Raw genomic sequence first — 18689 nt, 5'->3', positions numbered from 1 at the left:
TCTGCCTGTCTCAGTCTTTATTTGAAACCCCCCTGGCTCTTCCCAGTGCTCCCAGTATGGTCCAGTTTGGTTCTGGAGAGGGATAAACCACCCCAGCTGGTGTTTGGGACCAACCCAGTGCTCCCAGTATGGCCCAGTTGGGTCTTGGAGTCCCACTGGAATGGGATGAACCAGTCCTGGGGAGGGAACTTTGCCCCTCCAGATGAATTTTTGGGGGATCTTTCCCCTTTCCCTCCAAACTGGTCTGAAATGGGAACCCGCTGTTGGTTCTGTCCCCTCTCTGCTGTCCCCGGCACCTACAGGAGTGACAGAATCCCCTCCCTGTGCCCCCATTTCCCCTCTCTGAACTGGGGGGCAGCTCCCTCTGCACAAACCGAGGGCCCCCCGAGCCCCCCGCCCGTTTCCCCCAGAGCCCCCCAAGGCAGCAGCGCAGTAGAGAGCGATAGATATTTATATAAATATTTGGGGCTGTACAAGTGGGGCAGTGCGGGGTGGGGGTGGGGGGCACGCAGGTCACAGGCCCGGGGGGGCTGTGGGCCGGGGGGGCCCCTCGCCGCTGCCTGAGTGGTCCAGCTCCGCGCTGTCGCAGTCCGAGTCCTCGGAGACCTGGGGACACAACGGGGGTGGCACATCCCGGCCCCCATCCTGGGGGAAAGGGACCCCCTTCCCTCGGCCGACCCTGGGGGCAAGGGACCCCCTTCCCTCGGCCAACCCTGTCTGGGGGCTCGGGGACCCCCCCATCCCGTGGGGACGACCCCCCCGCATCCCGTGGGGACCCCATCTTGGGGCTCAGGGACCCCCCCATCCTGTGGGGACCCCATCTGGGGGGCTCAGTGGACCCTCTTCCACTTGCTGATCCCATCTGGGGGGCTCCGGGACCCCCCCCATCCCGTGGGGACCCCATCTGGGGGGCTCAGTGGACCCTCTGCCACTTGCTGACCCCATCTGGGGGGCTCAGGGGACCATCTGCCACTTGCTGACCCCATCTGGGGGGCTCTGCAGACCATGTTCCACTTGCTGACCCCATCTGGGGGGCTCAGGGACCATGTTCTACTTGCTGACCCCATCTGGGGGGCTCAGGGACCCCCCCCCCAATCCCGTGGGGGCCCCATCTGGGGGGCTCTGGACCCTCTTGACTTGCTGACCCCATCTGGGGGTCTCGGATGACCCCCCCACCCCACGGTGCCCACCCCTGGGGGTGCCCCTGGCCGGGGGGCATCACCTTGGTGGGGCTGAGCCCCCCGAGGCGGCGGCCGGGCCCGTCGGGCGGGGCCGCGTCCAGCGGGATCTCGGAGCCCTGGGACAGGAGGTCCTCGGAGCGGTCATCGGGGCGCTCGTCCGTGTTGGTGCTGCCCACGTCGGGGGTGGCACTGTGCGACGGCTCGCTCGTGTGGCCCTCGTCGCCGTCCCCGTCCGAGAAGTTCTCCGAGCTGAAGGTCGACAGCGACTGGCGCTTGCTCATCCCCGGCGGCCACCTGGGGAGGGCCGGGGGGTCACGGGGGTCCCGGGAGCCCCCCGGGAGCCCTCCCGGTGTCCCGCGGCACCCGCGGGGGTCGCACCCACCTCTGCCGCAGCGGCAGCTCCACCTCGCTGTCCACTTCGCCCTCCTCCTCCTCCGACGAGACCCCCCGTTTCTGGGGGCACAGGGAGGGGCTGGGGGGCTCCTCCGAAGGACCCTCGGTCCTGGCCCGCCCCGGGAGGGACCCGGGGGTGCTGACGCCCCCCCCTCCCCGGGAGGGACCCGGGGGTCCTGACGCCCCCCCCCTCCCTGGGAGGACCCCATCCCCCTCCCGCTCCGTGGTCTCCCCCTCGCCCCCCGCCCCACCAAGGGCCGTGGGTCTGGGGTCTCACCTGCCCGCGGGTGACGGCCGCCCGGTACAGCAGAGCCGCGGGGGTGAGGTGCTGCCCGGGCCCCCCTTTGCCCCCCCGGCCGGCGCCGCTCTCCCGCTCGGGCTCCCCGGGGGTGGGGGGCTGCGGCGGGGGGCACCCTTGGGTGCCTGTCGCCCCCTCGGGCCCCGCATCGGGCACCGCGGCCGGGGGTGCCCCCGCGGCCTCCAGGGTGCCCCCGAGGATGTCGGGGCTGGCGGCGGCGGCGGGGGGACCCCGGGGGGTTCCGGCCTCGGGGCCCGGCTCCCCGCAGCCGCCCCGGGGCCCCGCCTTGCGGTGGCGGCCCTTGGCCCGGCGGCTGCGCCCGGGGGACGGGGGACCCTTGGGACACCCCGGCAGGGCCACCTGCGCCATGGCCGCGTCCAGCTTGGGCAGCAGCACCTCCGGCTTCAGGATGTCGGGGCTGGGCACGGGAGGGACACGGCAGGGGCTGTGGGTGGGGATCCAGGCACCGGGACAGCCACAGCCCCAAGAACCGCCCTCCCTCCCCGGGACACCGGTCTGCAGCCCCCGAACCCCCCGAGCACCCCGGAGCCCGCTCCCAGCCCCCCAAGCATCTCTCCCCTCAGGAGCCCAGGCACCCCCAGTCCCCTAAAGGACCCCAGAGCCTGATCCCCCAACACCTGCACGCCCAGAGCGTCCCCCTCCCAGAGAACCCAGGCACCCCCAGTCCCCTGAACGACCCCAGAGCCTGATCCCCCAACATCTGCACGCCCAGAGCATCCCCCTCCCAGAGAGCCCCGGCACCCCCACCCCAAAGAACGCCGTCCTCCCAGTCCCCTACAGAACCCCTCACCCAGGTCCCCAGAGCCCCCAAACCGCTGCACCCACACGTCCGTGCCCCCCCAGCCCAAATCCCCAGCACCCCCATTTTCCCCCCGCCCCAAACTCCCCAGGGTGCCCCCCCGGGGGACCCCCGCCCCCCGCTCACCGCTTGCCGTGGGGCGAGAGCTTCTGGGGCACGTTGCGCTTCTTGATGAGGGTCTCGACGGCGTTGCCGTGCAGGAGCCCCCGCGGCACCCGCGGCTTGAAGAGCCCGGGGTAGCGCTTCTCCAGCGCCTGCTCCCGCCTGCCACGGGCCACGCGTGGGCACCCGCGCCCCCGCCCGCGGCAAGCCGGGCCACGGCCGGGGGGGAGCGGCCGCGGGCTCGGGGATAACCGCGGTGGGGACAAAGGGACACGGCCGGGGGGTGACCGTGGGATGGGCACAGAGGGTGGCGGGGGGTGACCATGGGATGGGCACAGAGGGTGACGGGGGGCTGTGTGGGGGTGTTCTGTTTTTGGGGGGTCCTGTTGGGGTGCCGCCCACCCACCTGAGCAGCTCCTTCTCCTTCAGCTCCAGCTGCAGCATGAGGGCGCTCAGCTCCATGTAGAGGTTGTTGGCGCGCTCCAGTTTCCGCTCGTAGTGCTCCCGGATGTCCAGCGCATGCCTGGGGACACGCGTGGCCTCAGGACACGGAGCCGCGGGACCCCGCGGCACCGGCCGGGGCACAGGGACAGCGACCGCCTGGCCCCGCAGCGGGGACAGTGACCCGCAGCCCTCCCAGTGCCCCACCAGCCCCGGTGCCCTGCCCCGGTCCCTTCCCAGTGCTCCCAGTGCCCTGCCCCGGTCCCTCCCCAGTGCTCCCGGTGCCCTGCCCCGGTCCCTCCCCAGTGCTCCCGGTGCCCTGCCCCGGTCCCTCCCCAGTGCTCCCAGTGCTCCCGGTGCCCTGCCCCGGTCCCTCCCCAGTGCCCCCGGTGCCCTGCCCCGGTCCCTCCCCAGTGCCCCCGGTGCCCCCGGTGCCCTGCCCCGGTCCCTCCCCAGTGCCCCCGGTGCCCTGCCCCGGTCCCTCCCCAGTGCTCCCAGTGCCCCCGGTGCCCTGCCCCGGTCCCTCCCCAGTGCTCCCAGTGCTCCCGGTGCCCTGCCCCGGTCCCTCCCCAGTGCTCCCAGTGCTCCCAGTGCTCCCAGCACGGCCCCACCGCAGCTCCTCGCGCCGCCGGTTGATCAGCTCCTCCTCCAGCCGGTGCAGACACGTCCCCTCCGACTTGATCTTCTCGAAGTGCAGCTTCACCTCCTCCCGCCACTCGGCCTGCGGCACAGGGACGGCGCCACCGCTGCCACCGGCTCCGGCCACTACGGGCTCCGGCCACCACCGGGCTCCGGCCACCGTGGGCTGCGGCCACCACCGGATTGTGTCCACTACCGGGCTCGGGCCACCGTGGGCTGTGTCCACTACGGGCTCCGGCCACCACCGGGCTCTGGCCACTGCCGGGCTCCGGCCACCACCGGGCTCTGGCCACCGTGGGCTCCGGCCACCGCGCCCGTGCGGGGCACCGGCGGTCCCGGGCACTGCGGGCACTGCCCGGCCCCAGGACGGGGGTCCGGGGCTGCCGGGGCTGGCGGGGCCGGTACCGGGGCTGCGGGGCCGGTGCCGGTACCTGGGATTTGAAGTAGGTCTCCTGCGGCGTGGAGAGGACGTCGGCCGAGGCGATGTCGAGGTGCAGCAGGATCTGGCGGAAGGACGGCCGGTTCCGCGGCTTGCTGTTCCTGCGGGAGGGACACGAGCGTGGGCTGGGGGGTCCTGCAGGTTTTGGGGGGGTGCTGGGGGGTCCTGCAGGTCTCGGGGGGGTCCTGCAGGTCTCGGGGGGTGCTGGGGGGTCCTGCAGGTCTCGGGGGGGTGCTGGGGGTTCCTGCAGGCCTCGGGGGGTGCTGGGGGGTCCTGAAGGTTTTGGGGGGTGCTGGGGGGTGCTGAAGGTCTCGGGGGGTGCTGGGGGGTCCTGCAGGTTTTGGGGGCGAGGGGCAGAGAAGGGTCCACAGGACACAGGGGGGGTGTCAGCCAGGGGTCCCCCCTGCCCTGCCCTGCCCACGGGGGCAGGTCCCTCGTGCTGGCCCCGTCTGTGGGGGGGTCCCCCATGCCACGGGCACCCACGGAGCGTCCCCAGGGTGTCCCTCGGGTGTCCCCGGGCACTCACCAGCACTGGCGCAGCAGCACCTTGAAGCCGTCGGGGCAGCTGGAGGGCACGGGCAGGTGGAGGCTGTTGCTGCCCACGCCCCAGATTATGGCCGAGGAGTCCACGTCCTTGTAGGGGATCTCGCCCGTCAGCAGCTCCCACAGCACCACCCCGAAGGACCTGCGGGTGCCCGCGGCCCCCGTCACCCACAGTGGCCTCCTGCTGTCCCCTCGCTGCTCTGGTGTCCCGTGTCCCCCGCTGCTGTGCTCCCTGATGTCCCCTGGCCCTGCCACGCTGCTCCAGTATCCCCAGTGTCCCCATCTCCCACCCCCCGTGCCCTCGGCGTCTCTCCTGTCCCCAGTGCCTGCCACCGCTGTGTCCCCGGGCCAGCACCGCCGGCAGTGTCCCCGCTGTCCCCGAGCCTCACCAGATGTCCACCTTCTCGGAGACGGGCTCGTTGCGGATCACCTCGGGGGCCATCCAGGCCACGGTGCCGGCAAAGGACATCTTGGTGCTCTTGTCGATGAGCTCCTTGGAGGTGCCGAAGTCCGAGATCTTCACCACGTCGTCGTAGGTGATGAGCATGCTGGGGACACGCGCTCAGCGCCACGCCAGCGGCACGGGCACGGCAGCGCCGCGGGCACCAGGGTGGCACGGCACGGCACGGCACGGCACGGGCACGGCTTGGCATGGCACGGGCACGGCAGCGCCGCGGGCACGCAACCGCTGCGAGCACCAGGGCGGCACGGCACAGCATGGCATGGTATGGCACGGGCATGGCATGGCATGGCACGGCACGGCATGGCTTGGCACCGGTAGGGACGGCCGGCATGGACAGGGGACAGCAGTGACACGGACAGGGGACAGCGGTGGCATGGACACAGAACAGGACAACACCAACATGGGCATGGCACTGTGTGGGACATTGATTAGATGGGAGAATGCCAACATGGACATTGCCCTGCCATGGGACACCACCACAGACATGGCACCAATGTGGGACACCACCAGCGTGGACATGGCACCAAGGTGGGACACCACCATGGACATGGCACCACCATGGACGTGGCACCAGGGTGGGACACCACCAGGGACATGGCACCGGGGTGGGACACGGATTAGATGGGAGAATGCCAACATGGACATTGCCCTGCCATGGGACATCACCATGGACATGGCACCAGGTGGGACATCACCACCATGGACATGGCACCACCATGGACATGGCACCAGGGTGGGACACCACCACCATGGACATGGCACCGGCGTGGACGTGATTCCGAAATGGACGCAGCGCTGCCATGGGCACAACGCTGCCATGGCACGGCCCCCGTGGGACACCACCGAGGACATGGTCCCACCATGGACACGCAATGCCCCGAGCGTGGTGCTGCTGAGGGGACGCCACCACCACACGCGCAGCGCGGCCACCACCGTGAGCACGGCACCGCCACGGGCACGAAGGGACCAGGAGTGGCACTGCCAGGGTCACACAGCTCACGGACACGCGGCACCACAGGCACAGCACCAGGAGGGTCAGAGAACCACCACGGGCACAGCACCACAGGCACAGCACCAGGAGGGTCACAGCACCAGGAGGGTCACAGAACCACCACGGGCACAGCACCAGGAGGGTCAGAGCACCACCACGGGCACAGCACCACCATGGGCACAGCACCAGGAGGGATGTGGCACCAGGAGGGATGTGGCACCAGGAGGGATGTGGCACCACCGAGGACATGCACCCACCCCACGCACGGCCCCGTGCCCGGGGGCACCCGCGCTGCTCCGAGCCCCGTCCCCGCTCACTTGGGCGACTTGAGGTCCCGGTGGATGATCTTGTGCAGGTGCAGGTAGTTCATGCCGCCGGCGATGCCCATGGACCAGTCGACCAGCAGGGACGGGGTGACCTTGCGGCCGGCGCGCAGCACCTCGTAGAGCTGCCCCTGGGCGCAGAACTCCATGATGATGCAGTAGCAGGGGGCCTGGGTGCACACGCCCCTGCGGGCACAGCGGCACCTCAGCGCCCGCCGGGGCCACCGGGGCCACCGGGGCCACCGGGGCCACCCCGCCGGGTCCATGCCCGGAGCGCTCGCTGTGTCCTGCCCGCCTCGGGCCGGGCCGGGCTGTGCCGGGGGGCCCCATGCCCGTGGCGTGGCCATGACCTCTGTGGCCGTGCCCGTGCTGTGTCCATACCGTGTCCATGCTGTGCCCATGCCATGTCCATACCGTGTCCATGCTGTGTCCATACCATGTCCATACCGTGTCCATACTGTGTTTATGCCATGCCCATGCTGTGTTCATGCCATGCCCATGCCATGCCCATACCGTGTCCATGCTGTGTCCATGCCATGTCAATGCCGAGTCCATACTGTGTTCATGCCATGCCCATGCCATGTCCATGCTCTGTCCATACCGTGTCCATACCGTGTCCATGCTGTGTCCATGCTGTGCCCATGCCATGCCCATGCCATGTCCATGCTGTGCCCATGTTACAGCATGCTCCATGCCCCATACCATGCCCATACCCCCTGCCCACAGTATCCCCGTGCCCGCAGGATCCCCATGCCCACGCTGTCCCCGTGCCCATGCTGTCCCCATGCCCGCGCTGTCCCTATGCCCACGCTGTCCCCATGCCTGTGCTGTCCCCATGCCCATGCTGTCCCCGTGCCCCGGTGCCAGCAGCCCCCGCTCACTTGAAGGTGATGATGTTGGGGTGCTTGAGCTTGCGCAGGTGTTTGATGTCGGTCTCCTTGAGGTCCCGCACCTTCTTCACGGCCACCTCCTCGCCGTGGAAGCGGCCCAGGAACACGGCGCCCTGCGCCCCGCTGCCCACCCACTGCAGGTCCAGGATCTCCTCGAAGGGCACCTCCCAGGGGTCTGCGGGCAGGCGTGGGCATGGGCCCCCCTTCACCCCCTCTTTCCTCCTCGCACCCTCCTTTGTGCCTCCTCACCCCCTGGACCCCGCTTTGGACCTGCTCTGAAGCTCCTTCACCCCTTCACCCCCTTCACCCCTTCCCCCCATTCTTTACCCTTTCCCTCCTTCCCCCCGTTCCCCCCGTTTCCCCTGTGCCCCCCATTCACCCCGTGCCCTCCATGCCCCTTGCATCCCCCGTGCCCCCCATGCCTGTTCCCCTCGGGCTCCCCGTTCCCCCCAAGCCCCCCATTCTCCCTGTGCCCCCCATTCTCCCTGTGCCCCCCATTCCCCCCGCACCCCCTGTGCCCCCAATTCTCCCTGTGCCCCCCATTCCCCCCGCGCCCCCCATGCCCCCCACTCCCCCCATGCCCCCCATGCCCCCTGCACCCCCTGTGCCCCCCATTCTCCCTGTGCCCCCCATTCCCCCCATGCCCCCCATGCCCCCTGTTCCCCCTGTGCCCCCCGTTCCCCCATTCCCCCCATGTCCCCCATTCCCCCCACACCCGCCATTCCCCCCGTGCCCCCAGTTCCCCCCGCACCCTCTGTGCCCCCCATTGTCCTCTTTCCCCCATGCACCCCATGCCCCCCGTTCCCCCCACACCCCCCATTCCCCCTGTGCCCCCCATTCCCCCATGCACCCCATGGCCCCCACACCCCCCACACCCCCCATTCCCCCCATGCCCCCCACACCCCCCATGCCCCCCGTGCCCCTCACCCTCGGGGGGGTGCTTGTGCTCGGCCGCGTAGGCTTTGCCGATCATGGTCCACACGGGCTTGAGGCAGCCGAAGAGCCCCTCCAGGAAGCCGCCCCCGGCCTGGCAGCGCAGGTGGGCGCCATCGGCCGCCAGCGGCCCCGCGGCCTCGGGGCCGAGCTCGGGGCCCCGGGGGCCGGCGCGGCGGGGCCAGGCCTCGGGGGGCGCGGGGGGCGCGGGCAGCACGTCCCGCAGCACGCACTGCGTGGGGGTCAGCTCCTGCTCGGGGGTCCCGTCCGACGGCAGCGCCAGCGACGGAGACGGCGTGCGGGTCTCGTGCAGGCAGGCCATGGCCGGGCCTGGGGGCAGCGGCAGGGGCAGGGGGCAGGGGTCAGGGGTCAGGGGTCAGGGGTCAGCAGGAACAGGGGGCAGGGGGCAGGGGTCAGCGGGGTCAGGGACATCCCGGAATGGGGGTGAGGGGTCAGCGGGGTCAGGGACACCCCAAACTGGGGCCGAGCGGTAAGCAGGGCCATGGACACCCCGGAATGGAGGCAAGCGGTCAGCGGGGACAGGGAATTGGGGGCGAGCAGTCAGCAGGACCACGGACACCCCGGAATTGGGGTTGAGTGGTCAGCGGGACCACAGACACCCCAAAATTGGGGGCAAGCAGTAAGTGGGGCCATGGACAACCCAGAATTGGGGGCGAGTGCTCAACAGGGACACGGACACCCCAAAATTGGGGGCAAGCAGTAAGTGGGGCCATGGACAACCCAGAATTGGGGGGTGAATGGTCAACAGGGTCACGGACACCCCAAAATTGGGGTGAGCAGTCAGTGGGTCATGGACACCCCGGAATTGGGGTTGCCCCCCCTGCCGTGCCCCCGGGACCCCCCGACTCGCGTGGGACCCCGCTGCAGACGTGCCCGGCCCGGGTCACCGCGGCCCGGGGTAAACTGAGGCACGGGGGTCCCCCGGGCCGGGGGCCGGTTGCCATGGCAACAGCGCGCCCGGCGGTGATGATGTCATCACTAAAATTGGGGGGGGGGAGGGGCTGCGCTCACCCCGAGGGACCCGCGGGGGGAGGGGGCGCGCCCGCCCCTCCCGGTGTCGCGAGTGTCCCCCCGCGGCGACATCGCGTCACGCGGTGACGTCATCCCGGTGAGGGACGGAGCCTCCCCCTCCCCCCCCCGGGGAAACTGAGGCAGGAGCGGGGGGGACGCGACCGGGGGGGGGGGGGGTGTCGGGCGTCAGTCGCGACAGGCGACAGCGGCGGGCCCGTGTCGCGACAGCGCAGTGCGGGAGGAGCGGAGCGGGGCCGACACAGCGCCCCCCGCCGGCGCGGCCTGTCGGGACACGGCGCCCTGTCGCGACATGGGGGGGGGGAGGGGACGTGCGTGACGGGGGATGGGGAGGAGCGGGGGGGGGATGGGGGGCGCGGGGGGGTGCGCGCCCACGGTAGGGGGGGGTGGGGGACACGCGGGCACGCGCAGGGACACGCGCAGGGACACGCGGGCACGCGCAGGGACACGCGGGCACGCGCAGGGACACGCGCAGGGACACGCGCAGGGACACGCGGGCACGCGCAGGGACACGCGCAGGGACACGCGCAGGGACACGCGCAGGGACACGCGCAGGGACACGCGCGTACGGGGTCACGAGCGCGTGCACGGCGGGGGGGGAGGGGGGGTCACGCGCGTGCACGAGGCCGCGCGCGTCCCCTCCCCCCCCTCCATCCCCCCCCCCATCCCCCGGTCCCCCCGCGGCCGAGGGGGGAGGGGAGGGCGCGGCCCCCCCGGGCCCGGGGGGGGGTCCCGGTGATGGGGGGGGGGCCATGAGCCCCCCCGGCCCCGCCGCCCCCTCCCCCATCCCGGCGCATCCCCGGTCCTGCCCCCTCCCCCCCCCATCCCGGCGCATCCCCCCCCCCGAGCCGGTGCCGGTACCTGGGGGGGCTCCGCGCCGCCCGCCGGGGATGCCGCTGGTGCCGGGGGGGTCCCGGGGGGTCCCGGTGCCGGGGGGGTCCCGGCGGTGCCGGTGCTGGCGGGGCTGGGCCCGGCGGGCGGGGCCGGTACCGGGGCCGGGGCCGCGGTCGGGGCGAGCGGCGAGAACGGCCCCGCCCGACGGGAACGGCCCCGCCCCGGCCCCGCCCCGCGCACCGGAGAGACCGGCACGGGCACCGGGAGCCCCCCCGGCAGCGCCCCGGGACCCCGATGCTGCACCGCGACACCCCCGATTCCGCACCGGAACCCCGGTACCGCTCCGGGAACCGCCGCACCGGAGAGACCGGCACCGGGACCGCGATACCGCACCGGAGAGACCGGGACCGCGATACCGCACCGGAGAGACCGGGACCGGGACCGCGATACCGCACCGGAGAGACCGGGACCCAAATACAGCACCGGAGAGACCGGGACCCAAATACCGCACCGGAGAGACCGGCACCGGGACCGCGATACCGCACCGGAGAGACCGGGACCCAAATGCCGCACCGGGAGAGACCGGGACCGAGATACCGCACCGGAGAGACCGGCACAGGGACCGCGATACCGCACCGGAGAGACCGGGACCGAGATACCGCACCGGAGAGACCGGGACCGGGACCGAGATACCGCACCGGAGAGACCGGGACCGAGATACCGCACCGGAGAGACCGGGACCAAAATACCGCACCGGAGAGACCGGGACCCAAATATCGCACCAGAGAGACCGGGGCCGGGACCCCCAGACACCGCACCGGGACCCCAACACTGCACCGGGACCCCAACACTGCACCGGGACCCCCACCGGCACCGGCCCGGCCTCTGCGACACCGGGACCCCGATACGGCACCGGGAGAGACGGCCGCAGGCACCGGGAGCGCCTGGTGCCGCACCGGGACCCCGGAACTGCACCGGGACCACCCCCCGGTACCGGAGAGGGCGGCACGGGCCCCGGGACCGCTCTGACACCGGCACCGGCACCGGGACTCCAGCGCCGGCCCCACCGGTGCCCCCGTCGGCACCGGAACCGGCACCGGAACCGGCACCGGCAGCACGCGGGCCACCAGTGCGATCCCAGTGCTCCCAGTACGGGTGTTGCAGTGATCCCAGTGCTCCCAGTACGGGTGTTGCAGTGATCCCAGTGCTCCCAGTGCAGTCCCAGTGTTCCCAGTACGGGTGTCCCTTAATTCCCAGTGCTCCCAGTGCCGTCCAAGTACTCCCAGTATGGGTGTTGCAGTGATCCCAGTGATCCCAGTGCTGTCCCAGTGCTCCCAGTACGGCTGTTACAGTGATCCCAGTGCTCCCAGTATGGGTGTCCCTTTGATCCCAGTGCTCCCAGAGCCGTCCCAGTGCTCCCAGTACGGTTGTCCCTTTGATCCCAGTGCTCCCAGTGGCATCCCAGTGCTCCCAGTGCCGGTGTCCCTTAATTCCCAGTGCTCCCAGTATGGGCATCCCATTGATCCCAGTGCTCCCAGTCTTATTCCAGCATTCCCAGTACGGGTGTCCCTCCGCCCCCAGTGCTCCCGCTGTGACTCCAGCGCTCCCAGTCTGACCAGTGCCACCTCTGCCCCATTGTCCCCACTGTCCCCACTGTCCCCATTGTCCCCACTGTCCCCACTGTCCCCACTGTCCCCACTGTCCCCATTGTCCCCATTGTCCCCTCTGTCCCCACTGTCCCCACTGTCCCCACTGTCCCCAATGTCCCCACTGTCCCCATTGTCCCCATTGTCCCCACTGTCCCCACTGTCCCCATTGTCCCCACTGTCCCCAGTGTCCCCACTGTCCCCAGTGTCCCCACTGTCCCCATTGTCCCCACTGTCCCCACTGTCCCCATTGTCCCCACTGTCCCCTCAGGGGAAACTGAGGCAGGACCCCCTGCCCGCCCCTCAGGCACCACGTGACCCCCTTCCCGCCTCCTCCGCGCTCCCGCCCTCCCCTTGGCGCGGGGGGTCATGGGAAGTGTAGTCCGCCGCGGGGGCGCCTGCGGCTGCGCGCGCTGCAGGCCGCGCGGGGCGGAACTACAGCTCCCAGCGGCCCCCGCGCGGCGCGGCGCGGCGCGGCCGTGCTGCCGCGCGCCCCCTGGCGGCGCGGGCGGCGGCCGGAGCGGCGGGGATGAGCGAGGAGGGGGCGGGCGGGGCCCGGCGGAGCGGCGGCGCCTTCCCCAGGTACCGGCACCCCGCCGCCCCCGGGGCTGCCCGGGGCTGCTCGGGGCTGCTCGGGGCTCCCCGGGGCTCCCCGGGGCTCCCGGCAGCGCCGCAGCCCGGCGGCGGCGGGCGGGGGAGGGGCGGCCTAGGCCGGGCCGGGCGCGGGGCGGGCCCGGGAGGCCCGTGAGGGGCGGGGGGAGGGGCAGAGCGCCGGTCCCGGGCCGCTCGTGTGGGCACGGGGCGGTGGCACCGCTGTGCCCGTGTCCCCGCGGTGCCGCTCGTGTGGGCACGGGGCGGTGCCATCGCTGTCCCCGTGTCCCTCTCATGTGTGGCAGTGCCATCCCCATGTCCGTGTCCCTGTTATGTGTGGCAGTGCCATCCCTGTCTGCCATCCCTGTCCCCATGTCCCTGTTATGTGTGGCAGTGCCATCGCTGTGCCCGTGTCCCCGGGGTGCCGCTCGTGTGGCCATGTGGCGGTGGCATCGCTGTCCCCATGTCCCTGTCATGTGTGGCAGTGCCATCCCTGTCTGCCATCCCTGTCCCCATCCCTGTCCCTGTCCCCATCCCCATCCCCGTCCCTGTCCCCGTCCCCGTGCCGGTGCCAGCCGTGTCCCCGGTGCCAGCCTGGAGCAGATGGTGGCCGCCAGCCCCGGGAAGACGCCCATCAGCCTGCTGCAGGAGTATGGCACGCGCCTAGGACGGACCCCCGGCTACGACCTGCTCAAGGCCGAGGGCCAGGCCCACCAGCCCAACTTCACCTTCCGCGTCACCCTCGGGGACATCAGCTGCACCGGTGGGACCCCAGAACCGCCCGGGGCACCCTGGGGAGCCCCACAGTGGGCTGGGCCCCCCCTGTCCCTCCTGTCCCCTCGGGGACATACCCAGCACTGCTGGGACCCCAAAACTCACAGGGACCCCCATGGGGAGCCCCACAATGGGCTGGGCCCCCCCTGTCCCTCCTGTCCCCTTGGGGACATACCCAGCACTGCTGGGACCCCAAAACTGCCCGGGACGCCCTGGGGAGCCCCACAGTGGGCTGGGCCCCCCCATCCCTCCTGTCCCCTCGGGGACATACCCAGCACTGCTGGGACCCCAAAACTGCCCGGGGCACCCTGGGGAGCCCCACAGTGACCTGGGCCCCCCACGTCCCTCCTGTCCCCTCAGGGACATCCCTGAGCCCAGGGACCCCCATGGGGAGCCCCACAGCACCCTGGGCCCCCCTGTCCCTCCTGTCCCCTTGGGGACATCCCTGAGCCCAGGGACCCCCAAACTCACAGGGACCCCCATGGGGAGCCCCACAGTGGGCTGGGCCCCCCCTGTCCCTCCTGTCCCCTCAGGGACATACTCAGCACTGCTGGGACCCCAAAACTCACAGGGACCCCCATGGGGAGCCCCACAGTGGGCTGGGCCCCCCCTATCCCCCCTGTCCCCTTGGGGACATCCCTGAGCCCAGGGACCCCCATGGGGAGCCCCACATTGGGCTGGGCCCCCCCTGACCCCCCTGTCCCCCCTGTCCCCTTGGGGATATACCCAGCACTGCTGGGACCCCAAAACTGCCCGGGACGCCCTGGGGAGCCCCACAGTGGGCTGGGCCCCCCCCTGTCCCTCCTTTTCCCTCGGGGACATACCCAGCACTGCTGGGACCCCAAAACTCACAGGGACCCCCATGGGGAGCCCCACAGCGGCCTGGGCCCCCCCTGTCCCCTCGGGGACATCCCTGAGCCCAGGGACCCCCATGGGGAGCCCCACAGCACCCTGGGCCCCCCCTGTCCCCTCAGGGACATCAGCTGCACCGGTGGGACCCCAAAACTCCCCAGCCCCCACCGTGTCCCCTCAGGGACCCCCGTGTCCCTTTGGGCACTGGGGGGACCCCAAAGCCCCCCTGGGGACATCCCCTGCGCCAGGAGACCCCAGAGCCCCGTCTGTCCCCACGCTTTGTCCCCATGCTTTGGGACGGGGACACCGAGGGGGAAACCCGGGAGCCCCCAGTGCTGGGGCTGCAGGGGGGGGTGGGGAGAGGTCCCCGCTGTCCCCGCTGTCCCCGACCCCGCTGTCCCCCTGTCCCCAGGGCAGGGTCCCAGCAAGAAGGCGGCGAAGCACAAGGCGGCCGAGGTGGCCCTGAGGCTGCTCAGAGGGGGGGGGGCCATGCTGGAGCCCCTGGAGCAAAGGTGGGGGCTGGGGGGGGGCACTGAGGGTGACTGGGGGGCGCCCAGGGGTGGGGGGCACCGGCCTGGGGGGGCTCTGGAGGGAGGGAGGGTGGGGGTACCCAGAGGGGTGGGGGGTCCTGTGGGATGTGAGGGCTCTGCTGAGCTCCGGTGGGTCTGGGGGGGCCTGAGGGGGTTTGGGGGGGGCCTGGGGGGGTTTGTGGGGGGCGCCTCTGACCCCTCCCCTCCCCCCAGCTCTGCTTTCCCCCCGGAGCCCCCGGCAGAGCCTGGCCCCGCCGCGCCCCCCCCGGCCCCCGCCGCGCCCCCCACCTCGCCCAGGTAAGGGGGGCCACCGTGTCCCCACCCCCAAACCCCCCCGGCCCCTCTGAGCCCCTCCCGAGGGGCCCTGGGCGCCCCCTGACCCCTGTGCCCCACAGGGGCCCCCCCCTGGAGATGAAGACGCCGGTGTCGCCCCCCCAGGCCGAGTGTAACCCCGTGGGGGCTCTGCAGGTGGGTGGCACCGGGGAGGGGACACGGGGGACACCGATCGATCCCCCTGCCTGCCCCGGGCTGGGGGGGGTGGCCTGGCCACCGTGGGGGGACCTCAGCCCTTTGTGGGGTGGGGGGAACACGATGGCATTTGTGTGGGGGGGGTCTTCCTCCTTTTTGGGACAGTTCTGGGGACAGCTGCCTCCATTCGGGGGCTGCTTGTCCCCATTTAGGGACAGTTACTCCCATTTTGGGGCTGTTTATCCCCATTTAGGGACAGTTATTCCGCTTTTGGCGCTGCTTATCCCTGTTTAGGGAGAGTTATTCCTGCTTTGAGCTGGTTATCCCCGTTTGGGGACAGTTCTTCCCATTTTGGGGTTGCTTATCCCCGTTTAGGGACAGTTACTCCTGCTTCGGGCTGGTTATCCCTCTTTTGGGGACAGTTATCCCCATTTTGGGACCATTATCCCCATTTTGGGGCCATCTTGGGGCTGGTTATCCCTGTTTTGGGCCAGCTGTCTCCATTTTGGAGCCTGTCACCGCCCTGTGGGGCCACTGATGGCAGCTCAGGGCTGTCCCCACGGGGGTGCCGTGTCCCCACGGGTGTCCGTGTCCCCACGGGTGTCCGTGTCCCCGCAGGAGCTGGTGGTGCAGAAGGGCTGGCGCCTGCCCGAGTACACGGTGACGCAGGAGTCGGGGCCGGCGCACCGCAAGGAGTTCACCATGACGTGCCGCGTGGAGAGATTCGTGGAGATCGGTGAGGGGCCGGCCCGGGGGTCCCGGGGGGTCCCGGGGGGGGTCCCGGGGGTCCCGGCTGACCCCCAGCCCTCCCCAGGCAGCGGCACCTCCAAGAAACTGGCCAAGCGCAACGCGGCCGCCAAGATGCTGGTGCGCATCCACAACGTGCCCATGGAGCCGCGCGACGGCAGCGAGGCCGAGGGCGAGGAGGACCAGTTCAACATGGTACTGGGGGCACTGGGAGGGACAGGGGCACCCCAGAGCCACCCCTGAGTCGCTCAAAGTCACCCAGAGCCACCGAGAAACATCCCAGAGCCACCCTAAGTCATGCAGAGCCAACTAAAGTCACCCAGAGTCACCCCAGAGTCACCCAGAGAAAACCAGAGTCACCCAAAGTCACCCAGAGTCACCCCAGAGCCCCCCCAGAGCCACCCAAAGTCACCCAGAGCGCCCCCAGAGCCCCCCAGAGCCCCCCAGAGTAACCCAAAGTCACCCAGAGCCCCCCCAGAGTCACCCCAGAGCCCCCAGTCACCCAGAGCCCCCCCAGAGTCACCCAAAGTCCCCCCAGAGGCCCCCAGAGTCCCCCAGAGCCCCCCAGAGTAACCCAAAGTCACCCAGAGGCCCCCAGAGTCCCCCAGAGCCCCCAGAGCCACCCAAACCCCCCCCAGAGTCACACAAAGTCACCCAGAGCCCCCCCAGAGCCACCCAAAGTCACCCAGAGCCCCCAGAGTCCCCCAGAGCCCCCCAGAGCCCCCCAGAGCCCCCCGCGTGTCCCCCGCTCCAGGGCCCCCTCTGGGTTAGGGGCTGTGGGTGGTCCCGGGGCCGTTCCGGGGGTTCGCAGCCGAGCGCCCCGTGCCCCCTCCCCAGACGTGCCCGCGGCTGGAGGGGCTGCGGGGCCGCGCCCCCGGCTGCACTTGGGACTCGCTGCGCAACTCGGCGGGCGAGAAGCTGGGCCAGCTGCGGGGCCGGGGCGGCAACCCCGCGCCGGGGGGAGCCTGCGCCCTCCTGCAGGAGCTCTCGGAGGAGCAGAGCTTCGCCATCAGCTACCTCGACATCGGTGAGTGAGCCCCGGCGGCCCCGGCCCCGCCCGGCCCCGGCCGGCCCCGCCCGGCCCGGGGTGACCGCGCTGTGCCCCCAGACGCGCTGAGCCTCAGCGGGCTGCACCAGTGCCTGGTGGAGCTGTCCACGCAGCCGACCACGGTGTGCCACGGATCCGCCCCGTCCCGCGACGGCGCCCGCGCCCAGGCGGCCCGCAACGCGCTGCAGTACCTGCGCATCATGGCCGGGGGCAAGTGAGCCCCGCCCGGGGGCAGCGAGCCCCGCCCGGGGGCAGCGAGCCCCGCCCGGGGGCAGCGAGCCTTGCCCCGGGGCAGCGAGCCGCTCCCGGGGGCAGCGAGCCGCTCCCGGGGCCAGCGAGCCCCTCCCGGGGGCAGCGAGCCTTGCCCCGGGGCAGCGAGCCGCTCCCGGGGGCAGCGAGCCCCTCCCGGGGGCAAGTGAGCCCCTCCCGGGGGCACCGAGCCCCGCCCGGGGCCACTGAGCCCTTCCCGGGGGCACCGAATCCTGCCCGGGGCCACCGAGCCCCGCCGCTCGCGGCCCCCGCCGCGGGCGGACGGACAGACGGACCTCAGGGAGGGCCCGGGGCGCCCTCCGGCCTGGAGCCGCTCCGGAGGGTCCCCCGGGTCCCCCGGAATAAAGCCGGGGGGGTTTTGTAGTCCCGGTGTCGGTGTCTGCCTGGGCCGGGGCGCGGAAGAGGGGCGGGAGGCGCGGAAACAGAGCGGGGCTCGGGCCGGGGTCTCCGTTTTATTGGGGGCTCGGGCCGGGGTCTCCGCTCGGGCCGGGGTCTCCGCTCGGGCCCGGTTCGGGCCGGGGTCAGCGGCGGCGGCCGAAGCGCTGCGGGGTCGCCATGGTCCAGAACGGGGCCACCGGGGGGTCCGAGCCGCGGGGGCTGAGCCGGGCCTGGGGCCTCCCCTGCGGCCCCCAGCCCCACCTGCGGGGGGACGGACAGAGGGACACGGGTGGGTGGGACGGACGGACGGACGGACGGACGGGAACGGGCTGAGCGCGGACACTTGGTGGGACCCCATCCCCACGCCGCTGACCCTTCTCTCGGCCCCCCGAAGCACCCACGTCCCCCCACCTCCTGTGTCCCCGACCCCACCCCTGGGTGCCCCCAGACCCCGCAGCCCGGCCCGGTCCCCGCTCACCTCCCGGGGCCGCGGCCGGGGCGCTGCAGGGACCGGAGCAGCGCTCCCAGGGCGGCGGCGGCGGCGGCGGCGGCGGGGGGCGGCCCCGGGGGGGCGGCGGCGGCGGCCTGAGGCGGGAGAGCACCGGGGCTCACAGCGGTCCTGGAACCGGAGAGCGACCCCCGAGCCCAACCCCGAGCACCCCCCCCAAACCGGACCCCCCGCTCCGCCGGGCCGGGGCTCACCGGGGCCGGGCCGGGGGTCCCGGGACAGGCGCGGGCGGAGCGCGGGGTCCCCGCCAGCAGCAGCAGCAGCAGCAGGAGCAGCACCGGGCGCTCCGCCATCGCCGCCGCCATCGCCGCCGCCCCGCCGCCGCCGCCTCTTATAGCCGGGCCGGGCCGGGCCGGGGGTCCCGGGGGAGCGGGGGGCGGCGGGAGCTGCCCCGGCCCCGCCGCCGTTAATGAAAACCATTTAGCAGCCGCGACAGCCGCGACAGCCGCCCCCGGGGACGGACAGACGGATGGACCGACGGGGGAGCCCCGCACCTCCCGCCCCGCCCGGGCCCCGCAACCGGCAGCGCCGGGGCTG

At 72.2% G+C, this 18689-nt stretch overlaps 2 protein-coding genes across 5 annotated transcripts; one reads left to right on the top strand and one right to left on the bottom strand.

The window, feature by feature from the left end:
- Positions 1-433: 433 nt before the first annotated feature.
- Positions 434-8778, bottom strand: MAP3K12 (mitogen-activated protein kinase kinase kinase 12). Its single transcript, XM_041711513.2, has 13 exons — positions 8451-8778; positions 7515-7698; positions 6628-6819; positions 5246-5404; positions 4840-4998; positions 4306-4414; positions 3847-3956; positions 3201-3317; positions 2819-2956; positions 1852-2290; positions 1564-1634; positions 1223-1475; positions 434-606 (listed from the first exon to the last, which is right to left on the bottom strand). The coding sequence occupies exons 1-13, from the start codon at positions 8776-8778 to the stop codon at positions 514-516; spliced, it is 2352 nt and encodes a 783-aa protein (XP_041567447.1). The 3' UTR covers positions 434-513.
- A 3655-nt stretch (positions 8779-12433) lies between these two features.
- TARBP2 (TARBP2 subunit of RISC loading complex) lies at positions 12434-17316 on the top strand. 4 transcript variants are annotated; one of them, XM_041711586.2, is made up of 9 exons: positions 12434-12568; positions 13171-13340; positions 14616-14715; positions 14947-15030; positions 15129-15201; positions 15820-15937; positions 16016-16143; positions 16786-16975; positions 17057-17316. In XM_041711586.2, the coding sequence occupies exons 1-9, from the start codon at positions 12516-12518 to the stop codon at positions 17212-17214; spliced, it is 1074 nt and encodes a 357-aa protein (XP_041567520.2). In that variant the 5' UTR covers positions 12434-12515; the 3' UTR covers positions 17215-17316. The 4 variants fall into 4 exon arrangements, with proteins under 4 accessions (XP_041567520.2, XP_041567519.2, XP_072775716.1 ...); XM_041711585.2 differs by having other exon boundaries at positions 12461-12568; positions 13153-13340; XM_072919615.1 differs by lacking the exon at positions 14947-15030 and having other exon boundaries at positions 12461-12568; positions 13153-13340.
- The last annotated feature ends 1373 nt before the right edge of the window (positions 17317-18689 follow it).

This window comes from Taeniopygia guttata, chromosome 29, assembly GCF_048771995.1.
Source record: "Taeniopygia guttata chromosome 29, bTaeGut7.mat, whole genome shotgun sequence".
Taxonomy (NCBI): Eukaryota; Metazoa; Chordata; class Aves; order Passeriformes; family Estrildidae; genus Taeniopygia; species Taeniopygia guttata.
This window is presented reverse-complemented; position numbering and strand designations above follow the sequence as displayed.